General features: G+C 41.3%; 1 protein-coding gene across 1 annotated transcript in view; it reads left to right on the top strand.

The window, feature by feature from the left end:
- Positions 1-8,807: 8,807 nt before the first annotated feature.
- The window catches only part of hoxa13a (homeobox A13a), a 2,236-nt gene continuing 203 nt past the window's right edge, over positions 8,808-10,840 (top strand). The window contains exons 1-2 of the mRNA XM_032534792.1: positions 8,808-9,575; positions 10,098-10,840. The exon at positions 10,098-10,840 is cut by the window's right edge and continues 203 nt beyond it. Of these exons, the coding sequence (XP_032390683.1) occupies positions 8,915-9,575; positions 10,098-10,345 (909 nt within the window). The 5' untranslated portion in view covers positions 8,808-8,914 and the 3' untranslated portion in view covers positions 10,346-10,840. The remainder of the gene's footprint in view (positions 9,576-10,097) is intronic.

Genomic DNA, 10,840 nt, shown 5'->3' with positions numbered 1-10,840 from the left:
TCTGGGAGGGATCACCATTTACCCTCTCTCTCTCTCTTCCTCCAGAGCTGTCATTCTTAATAGGCCAGCCGTCGTGATGCCCCCCCCCTGATGACGACACGCATTGATTGGATATGGGTAAACAGACGGAGCAAAGGCAGCGTTGAGATGGAGGTGGGGGGTGTCGGGGCACAACCAACAGCTGTGGATATCTATCTATCTATCTATCTATCTATCTATCTATCTATCTATCTATCTATCTATCTATCTATCTATCTATCTATCAGTTCTTTAGATTTACAAAATATTTATGAGTAAAAAAAAATCAGTTCACATTTTTATGAGCTTGAATAAATTTTATCCTCAATTATAACGTAAAAACATTTATCAATCCAAATGAGCTATTAAATTGTATTTTAGTGCGCCCTGCACACCATCCAATCTCCCCATTCTGTCTTTACTGCCTCTCTCATCTCCACCTAAAGTGGAGTCAAGTAAAGTCCTCAAAGGTCAAGTCTTGCGGTCAGAGTTTAGATCAGAGACCATTTGACATGAAGCCTTACAAGTCGTGACAACACAGGCGGAAAGCCAAATCCATTATTTGTGCGTCTTAAAGAAGTTGTAAAGCCTATTATTACCATGCAGGCCTATACACCATGTAGACACACCATTTAATGTGCAAAGAAATGCGCCACTCACCCACACATTTAAAACCGTTAAGAATATAACGCGGTGTGCTGCTGTGACAGTGTTTCAGCAAAGATCTGTGATGGATGATGCTTGAAATTCTTTCTGGGGCTTAATGAATAGATGAAATGAAAAATGATAAAGGAGGATTCACTGTATAGAGCTTGTATTCCCTTTAGGGGCTGGGCAGGGGTGAATAATTGACCACAATACCTTCGTGTGTCTGAAGGAAACAGAGATGTACTGGTATTGCAGACCTAATGTGGATTTAAGTTGTATTACATGTAGGTTTATGATATGCTTGACATTTAACTGAAGGATGCAGTGCACAGAATGTCCACTGTTTTGAATTCTCGGTCTCTTCAGGCTCTGATCGAGTTCACTCTGCCTTTGCTCCAGTTTGCGACCTATACACCAAACACATGAGCTTATATTTGACTGACAATTGTTTACTTTTTTAAATTTTTAAATAAGCTTCAGTAGTTTAGCTAGTGTGGTGTAGTCAGCAATAGTGTACTACTTTTATAGTGTTGTATTTTTTGTTTTTAGAGATTATGCCAGTGGTGGTAGATTGTGTTGTGTGTCTTTTACACAGGAAACATTTTTTGTACTCACGTCTTTGTATTGTTGCCTTGTCTATCTGTATGGTGCATAAATGTGTTTCTTTTTATCTTTTACTCCTGACTGCATATCAAGTTTCCCATTTGGGATAATAAAGTGATTGGAACTGGTATAGCAAGTATTTGGGAGCAGTAGGCCTAGCACGAACGGTTGATGCACCTGTCAACTCACCTTAACTTATGACTTAGAATGAAATATATTGTCAGGTGTCACCTGTCCTCGGGTATTTAATCAGGGTTACACCTTTGGGTAAAAATGGCATTACAGTAGAACTTGGGCTTACCCGTGTCTCTTAGAAAATAACCTTTTTTTCCCGATCTTTGATCAGATTCGGCAGCTGTAGGGCACAGATGGCGGTGGACTTGGACGGCCATGATGTTGTGGAGAGAGATTGAGTCATGTGGTCTCAAAAAGAGGAGAGTGAGGCAGACTGTGGAGCTTCAAAAGCCTTCGCTGTCCTTGTGCGCCCTCGCCTGTCCAAATGAGGGAAGAGGCCCATCGACGGCCCTTCCCCCAGCCCACCAACTGAGGAGTTGAGGGAAATTCCTTTGGCTTTCTCCTCCGACTCTTTCATCTGACCAGCAAAGAAAAAAAGTAGATCTCTCTTGCTCTCTCTCTCTCCCTCCCTCTCCTTCCCCTTCCCCTCACGCTATGACGATTTGGTGTTAATGCTTTTTGAGAGTGAAAATACTATAACATCGGAGTCTGAGCATGCAAAGTATAACTGAGTACATCACAAAACTACACTTTTTTTCCCCCTCCTAAATCTGGTTCTTATTTAAATATGTTGTAATATGTTTCTTTTCGTAAACTCCCTTGCATTTAAATAATTATAAGACGAATATTAATTGTGGAGACAGAAAAAAATAGATAACGATCAGTCTGCACATTGTTAACGAAGAAGCAACTAATTGAAATGCACTTAAGGGACTTCTCAACCATAAATATCTCGTTGACTCAATGGGGAAAAAGAAAAATTGAATTAGTTTAATGTCGGTCTTTGTTAGTTTGCTCCTGCCACTTACCTGCTGATTTATTGTCTATTTTGTGTAGTTAAAATGAGTGTGAGGTGAAAAAAATATGGTTAATCTTGTTCATTTTCTTGTTTTGTGTAGCCGGTATTGAATGTGTATAACCTATAGGCTCCCCTGGCTTTTTGATTTAGGTAAATTACATCTGAGGCTATGTGGACACATTCTTTGGCAGACTTAAAAAAAAATTCCCGTTGTTTTTAGAGACTCTTTACTTCAGCTCTAAAAATCATAAAGATGGGTCACAATGCGGTCCAAAGATGGCAAAGGTGCCATGGTTTTGCTACTTTCCAGGAGTTATGCAATGGGTCGTGGCCGGGGCAGATGGGATCTTGTGATCATCCAGAGATAACACTTAGAAAGGGCTTTGCGCAACAGATGAATGACCTTGCGGGTTTACAGTAGTGCCACTTATATTGTGTGTGTTTTAGATAGTGAAGGACAGCGAATGGGTTTGGAGAACTTGCTGATTGTGGAACATTTTTTTTATTCCCTTATTTACATGAAGGAATGACCGTGCAATGTATCTTTGACACGCAATTCGAATCCTGCACATTCTTGGTGGCAGAAGTGCAGAAACGTGGACTGCAGTCTCTACTTCAGTGTCTAGTTTTGCAGGGGGAGATCAAAGAGGGGGAGCGCCCCCGCGGCAGACACTGCAGAATGCGCCCCTCAGTTTTACTAGCCAGCCCAACTTGAACTTGACCATGGAGCCTGCGCAGTACGCATGTAATCCAATACATGGCCCAGGCAGTGCCGAGCTGCCAGAATATTTGCTTTTAGCACAAAAAAAGTTGTTTAGCGTGTGATAGAATAGCGCATGTTCAGTCTTCCGCTGGCTGAGGTGCACCGGTTTAACCCAAGGAGTCAGAACCTGGAAGAAAATATCTAGCCTCTCCTTTATTATCGTGGCCCCTCCCGTCTCCGTTGCTTCAACTTGGCCTTGAAACAGGATGACGCAGCTACCAGTGAGTTAACTCGCTGACCTTGGAGTGAAACGTGTCCTAATGACTATACAGCTGGAAATCACTGCGCTGTAAGACCCGCTATTATCGCTCTTCCCTGCTCCATCCTGCAAACCCCGCGCTATTACACGTAGGGCTTAGCAAGCCACTGAAATCAGGCCTGTGTTACCCCATTAAAGGGGCAAACATCACGAGGCATTCAGCAGAAGCAAGGCAACACACCAGGTGCAAATCCCTGGCGTTTCACAAGAGTGCATGTCATTCTTTAGACTGGTTGGTGCGTCCCATGGCATCTTTGAGAAAGGGGATATTTACAAGTCCGTCTGGTTGCAAATGAGGTTTTATTTTTAGAGAGTGTTGCTGTCATCTGCAAGAATATGCCCAACTGCTTTTGGATATATGTTTTCTTACTGTGTAAGCTGCTATTGATGGACGTTAAGACAGAGGCAGATTTTGACGTTTATTTGTGTATTTCGCGAACTATTCTCTAGTTACAGGCGTTTTGCGATGCGTTCAGGTGCTGATGTTGTGTGGTTGCATGGCATCCAACGGATTTGCATGCGATTGAAGGTGTGTTAAAGATAGCCCCGACAGAGGAGTGTTTCTGAATAGTTTTCGATCTCGACCTAAAAGTTTGTTTGCCACGACGCAGTTCACTGTTGTAAATAGCAGTCAGCAAATACAGTGGAAAAATATTTTTGAAATTATTTTGCATCTTGAACACGGCATTGTGTGGGCCCGTTGCTGTAATCAGCCCACATTTGATTAACAGTTTTATTAAAATGATCTAAAACAAAACATAGGCCTACATCTCATATGTATCAGAAACTTAAGCAACGTTTCCCAGAAGTATATTATGCTAATTAAATAAAACAAATCACGCAAAAATATTAACATCGAGGCAATAACATTTGTTGTTTTATTTTGCATTAAAATCTTCACAGCAAATTTCCGAATGCGTGCCAAGATTTCCAGTTAAATAGTTTAGACTGATCCGAGCTGTCTGTCGTTTCTATATTCTGTGGCTTCATCTTTAAAGGCAGGCCAGCTGCTAATTACCTTTTTCGAGTATTTTCGTTTAGTTTTGACTGGTTTTCTAAAATGTCTCAAAGAAATCTAAATTAAACAGCATCTGCATAGAAATATGCAAGCGGCAGAATGAGTTCTCTGTATACATACATCTTTTTTTTCTTTCTGTAAAGTAACAACAAAACACCTGAAATAGAACAGGTGTAACCCCAGTGCATTGCCATATTTCACGCAAAGTCGTGTTACTACATTTCTATTAAATATACATGATTTGCAGCTTATATTTGTGGTGCACGTGGCCACCAAAGCTGGACTCTATTTCGGCCTTTGTGCTGACTGAACAAAGCCCCAGGCCATGATGACGATGGTTCTGTATAACATCGTATCTGATGATGCTAAATGTTATCACCAACAAGAAAGGAAACAGCAGCACCCATGCTGCGAATACTAACAATACAGATAATAATGAGAGCGATAATGATAGTAAATAGTAAGATAAGCAGGCCTAGAGTACCTCCATAATTCTCATGGAATAAATAATTTAAGTAGCCTACTTAAATAATGTTAATGTGAATGTCTTTTTGCCGTCTGGTTATTTGTAGACAGGATCCGAATGGCACAAAAACCACTGCCAGAATGATACAACTTTAAACAGGAGCCACTATTTCCCCTCTATCATAGTGCACATCCAGGTTTAAGCCGGTGAATGACACAAACTGCAGACCTCTATGAATGCCAATAAATGATTTCACATGTAGCTCGCAGTCTACAGCTTTAGCAGGCAGTTAACGCAACATTTAAGACTTCTGCTGGGGAAATTGAAACGTGCAACGAGCGTGTCAGTCAAAAGCACACATCAAGAACACCTTGGGAGTGAAACTTTCCAGTTAACCATGGACTTTTAAGGTGGCTTCGTGTGTGTGTGTGTGTGTGTGTGTGTGTGTGTGTGTGTGTGTGTGTGTGAGAGAGAGAGAGAGAGAGAGAGTGCGAGAGAAAAATAAGTGGCTCTTTTTTTTATGCAATCCTTCATAATCACACAGCCGGGGACCGTCCAAAAAATATGGAAAAGTCAAGTGTGTGACCGCCCTGTGGCTGACTGCTTTGACCACAAAAACATATTGGTTGTTATGTTTTGACAACTTTTTGACAGCCGTCAACTTTAAACACGTGCCATCAAGACTAAAATTTGACTGCATGTAGTTCGTCTTAGCAGCCCGTTTTATAACACGATTTATACTATTAACGATAGAAATTTATAGCCGTGCATAACTTTATATAGATATTTCCCTACTTTACCCAAGCTTCAGGCGCTGAGGCCGTGGAATAAAGGGACTCTTTCTCTCTGTAATTTGGATGCCAGTACAAACACGGGGTTAAACTTGAATAATGACCTCAGAGAAAAGCCTCCAGGCTGTGCTACCAGCTCCCAAAGTGGAGTCCTGTCCTCCATCCTTCAGACAGACCAGGGATGGTCCATACCGAAATCATAATTCGAAAGTTTAAGTTTTATTAATTATTAATCCTCATTCAGTCTGATCATTGCTTGCTTCCACATTTTCTGCAGATATCTAAGAATTCAGTGCCAAGTCAACAATGAATACGTGTTTGTGCAAGTGTGTGTAATACGTGTAACTCTATGGTGAAATGTGCATCTGTTTGGCGGGACAATGTGGGTGTGGGTGTGGACAGGACTGACCACATGCGCCGGTGGCCAGGGATTTCTGTTACTATAGGACTGTTGTCAAATCAATAAAATGATAAAACATAAATTATTCCTGAATGAAAACACTTCCCTGCAGCATATACAGAACAAAAGGCCCGATGCGGTGGTTATAATATGAATAGATGATGAAAATCTAACAAGAAAAGGAACAGTTAATGATTATAGAAACTTTGTTTTTAAGATTGATTTGCCAACATTGAGAAAAGCGCCACAGGGCAGAACGCAACACGCTATGTACAGTTATCCTGACTCATTGTTGCTGCATGATGTTCCTGAATGATTAATTACTTGGCATTTGTTATGTGATAACGTCAAGACACATCCAGGCTACTGTGAATCATAGTTTGAATCACGTATGTTAGTTCGGATTTCTCCTAGTGAAGGCAATACAAATATTTCAACATAATTATGAATATTGCTTAAACTTACACTTGGTTTGATTCAATGTAAACTAGAGAAATAGTGCAGCATTTTAAATACAAAGTACAACTTGAAGGAGTAGTCTTTGCAATGCAAATGTAAGAGTGACGAAATTTCCCTTTTTGAAACCAAAGATTATATTTTTATTCTATCATTGCATGTTTGCACAATTTACACTCACCTGTTATGATGAGTAGGCCAATAAGCGCTATAACACTGTTTAGTGACGCCATGTATTTAATAGGCTATTATTTTTCATACTTGATTAAACACAACGTAATATTAAATAATTCATAAAAGAAAAAGGTCTGTTTTTTTGGATTAAAATGGACACATTAACGCCCTCAAATTACTTTAGATAACAAACATAAATAATTATGCAGTCCCACGTACTTCCAATATATCAAAAAGAAATGATGCGCAGACAAATATAAAGTACACGTCAACATATTTGTGGCTACAACACACACAGCCTTTCAATCTTGGTCCTTCATTGTCTCCTCTGCTGCTCGACATTTTGTTTTGTTTAAAGTTCCACAGTACCCCCCCCCCCCCCCCCCCCCCCCCCCCCCCCCCACACACACACACACACACACTCCCAGTGCCAGGCCTACAACACAAAACCTTCACCCTTCTCAACATTCCCGTAGAAAACTGTAAATAGCATTCATTATTGTTAACAGGGAATCATTTTAGGCTTTGCAATCATGTAGTTTGTGATATTGTATACTAGGCTATTGTTTAATTTCTGTATCATATTATTGGAGTCAACTTTGTTATTTACTGCATAGAAGTTTAACTGTTGACATATCAAAGGAAACCGGTGAGACCAAAGAAGCTTTTTCTGATTTACATAAACATTATACGTCTATAGGCTGGAAACCAAAAGGTCTGCATCCGTGTTTTACACACTTAAGTGACTTCTTTTGGCTTTTACTTGATTTGTATCCTTGGATAACATAGACCATAGCAACATTACAGTGAATTGGGCCAAAAACGCATGCTGTGTTCTGTGGAGGCTCCACCAGTTCCATTTTCTACAGAATAGACAGAGAGCGACTGGTAGTAAAAACACACACAGACACACACACACGTCTATCCCGTCCCCCTTTTTCGGGGATCAAGATCATTTTCGCACGTATCTGCCAAAAACACCTCCAATAGATCTGCAAATAAAAAAAAAAAACTGCATTCCTTTTGCATGTCCAATGCTGGGATACAGAAGTACGCACCACCCAAGTGAAGCGGGTACAGACTAGTTCGTGAGAATAAACGCTGGAGAAAACAAAATGATAGTAAAAGTTAATGTCCTCCAATAGCTTTCATTGGGACAGGAATTCTCACCCCTCTTCCGCTCTTTTCAAGCGCTCAGACGGATTCTTCAAAGCCTGAATAGCCCGACAGGCTGGATGGCTAGACAGCAACTTTCAACTTGACCTTGGCCTCCAGCCGCGTCTACCTCCTATATGTAAAAACAAGCAAGCACTGCCAACACATAGCTTTTTTTTAAATCTTTGCATATTGTAAACAAATCGGAAGTCTACTGTCTGAAATATTCACCTACAACATATACAATCAGATTTTCTTTATTACCTGAAATTGGCATAGGGCTATACAAAGGGGGCTGTTTCTGACAGCGTTGTTAGGAACATTTACATGAATACATTGCATTATTTGAAATATGTCGACTATACTTTTCTATAGCATTTCTACATCCCTTACTGGATACGTTGATTTGTACAGAGCACAGACGGGGAAGTATAACATATATGAAGGGTAAGCGTCAGCGGGCGGCAGAGGTAGGTTTAATTCCTTGTGGATAATGGGCAACGTTGAAACACAATATCATTGTATATTGTTTGTGTAAGTGGGAATCTCCTTTTGTAAATTGCTGGGTGCATGTACTGTAGCGACGCAGACAAAGGCTGGTCAGCGTGCGTGCATTAGGGCCAAAAGGCTATGCACATTAGTCATATAAATATAGCTGTTTTTTTTTTTTAAATGACTATTTTAAATAATCAACTCTTATTTGAGCTTTAGACAAAAAATAAACATTTTTAGCCATTCATTATTAATATCCTATGATTCAAACATTTGAGATTTTGAAATACAACATAATATGTATACAAAGTAGGCTACTGTTGCATGTATCTTACGTTTTAAGAATAAAGGAACAGCATCCATCTCAACTGAATCAGACACGACGAAAGCTAAATCCCTTTATAGATACGGTCACCTTACTTCGCCGCATTTTTCTCCATTTAATTATCTGTACTGTGATGTTTACCGTCCTCTTTGCATAGCCTGGTCACGTGATAACATCTGGGCCAATGACAGCGCAACCTCTGCGCTCTTGTGCGCGTCAGAGTGGCATTACTCTCTGGGAACCAGTATCTCCTTTTCTCAGTCTCAGGGCTTTTTAAAAAAGAGCCAGAAGCTTCAATGCTGGATGCCGTGCTATGACAACGTCACTGCTCCTCCGTCCTCGCTGGGTCGACCCGTCGGTGATGTTCCTCTACGACAACGGCGGCGGTTCCGATGAAGTGACAAAGAACATGGAGGGTTTTGCTGGTGGCAACTTTGCTGCGAACCAGTGTAGAAATCTGATGGCGCACCCCGCGTCTCTGGCACCCAGCACGGCTTACTCGTCCAGCGACGTGCCAACCTCCAGTATGGGCGAGCCAGTGAAACAGTGCAGCCCTTGCTCTGCAGCTCAGAATTCCTCCAGCGCGTCTCTACCATATGGGTACTTCGGTAGCGGCTATTATCCGTGCCGAATGTCGCATCACAGCAGCATAAAGTCTTGCGGAGCGCAGCCCCCCTCCGCGTATGGAGAGAAATACATGGACACGTCCGCCTCCGGCGACGACTTCACCTCTCGGGCAAAGGAATTCGCTTTTTACCCGACTTACTCTTCGGGCCCATACCAACCTGTTCCTAGTTACCTGGACGTTCCTGTGATGCCAACTATCAGCGCGCCGTCAGAGGCCAGACACGAGTCCCTGCTGCCTATGGAAAGCTACCAACCGTGGACGCTCGCCGCCAACGGCTGGAACGGCCAGGTTTACTGCGCCAAGGAGCAGCCGCAGCCTGGACACATGTGGAAGTCCTCCATACCAGGTAGGCTACATCCCTCAGGGTCCAGCCTTAACAGGACAGAGCGGTTTGAAGAGCAAATAGGATGCACATTGTTTAGAATGGGGTGTATGAAATGTCAGTTGCTTCGCAACTTGCAGGACTCACAGCACAACAGATTATTTAGCTATGCAAAATGACCTGAAGTAACGTATTGATTTTTTTCGTTTACTTAAAAGGAAGTGAGGAAATAATCTCATGGCGTTTTTATAAAGTTTCCTGTGTAAAATGTTACAACTGTATTATTTTTCATATTTATTCAACCGCAATTATCAGGGAGTATTTAACCTTACTTTCCTTGTTTTAGGCGTGTAACATACAATAATACACAAAAAAATCTTGAATTTATTTTATTTTATTTTATAACAAGTGGAAATGTTTGGTTCAGTTATAAACAGATTTTCATTTATTGAAAGACCAATTGTATTTCGAGAGCTAAATGTGAAGCTAAACCACTTGTTGAGAAGCAGCTCATCACATCTTGTTTTGTCTCTATTTTTTATTCAGACGCTGTGTCCCACGCCGGAGGAGAGTCTGGCTCTTATCGACGTGGAAGAAAGAAGCGCGTGCCATACACTAAGGTGCAACTGAAGGAACTCGAGCGCGAGTACGCGGCCAATAAATTTATCACGAAGGACAAAAGGAGGAGGATATCTGCCCAGACCAACCTGTCCGAGAGACAGGTCACGATTTGGTTTCAAAACAGACGCGTGAAGGAGAAGAAAGTTGTCAACAAATTGAAACCCATCAGCTAGTTTTTATTTTTTATTTTTTTTTAAATTACGGACAATATCAGTGGGAGATAAACGACGAGGCCTACATAGACACACCTACACACACATGCTTGGACTCATGGATTGGAACAATAAAACTCCTTCCTGACTGAATATGATTTATTTGTATGTTGCCAAATGATTTCCCGGAGCTTCTGGAACAACAGTTGTGAGGCCTATAAATGCTGGACCCTCTATTTCCTGCCCTTGTTGTTAAACATTGTTTAAGGAGTCAAGTGAGGGGGAAAAAAGAGAAAGTATAGCTGCAACATTTGTGACTTTATTTTTGGCATGCTCCCTCTCAACACATGAAAACTGACCCCAGTTCAGAACGTTGTGCGCCACCGAGCTACGCGTTTATCTGCAACTTTAACGAGAGTGATAAAAACAAAAGAAGATTCACAGGAAGTGACGGTGTTATGGATTTGGACCTTGGGAGTTAAATATTAATCTCCCCTAGCTTCCTTTTTTTTTTTT

This window comes from Etheostoma spectabile, chromosome 14, assembly GCF_008692095.1.
Source record: "Etheostoma spectabile isolate EspeVRDwgs_2016 chromosome 14, UIUC_Espe_1.0, whole genome shotgun sequence".
In the NCBI taxonomy this organism is placed as follows: Eukaryota; Metazoa; Chordata; class Actinopteri; order Perciformes; family Percidae; genus Etheostoma; species Etheostoma spectabile.
The sequence above is the reverse complement of the archived record's forward strand: the minus strand, read 5'-3'. Positions and strand labels throughout refer to the sequence as shown.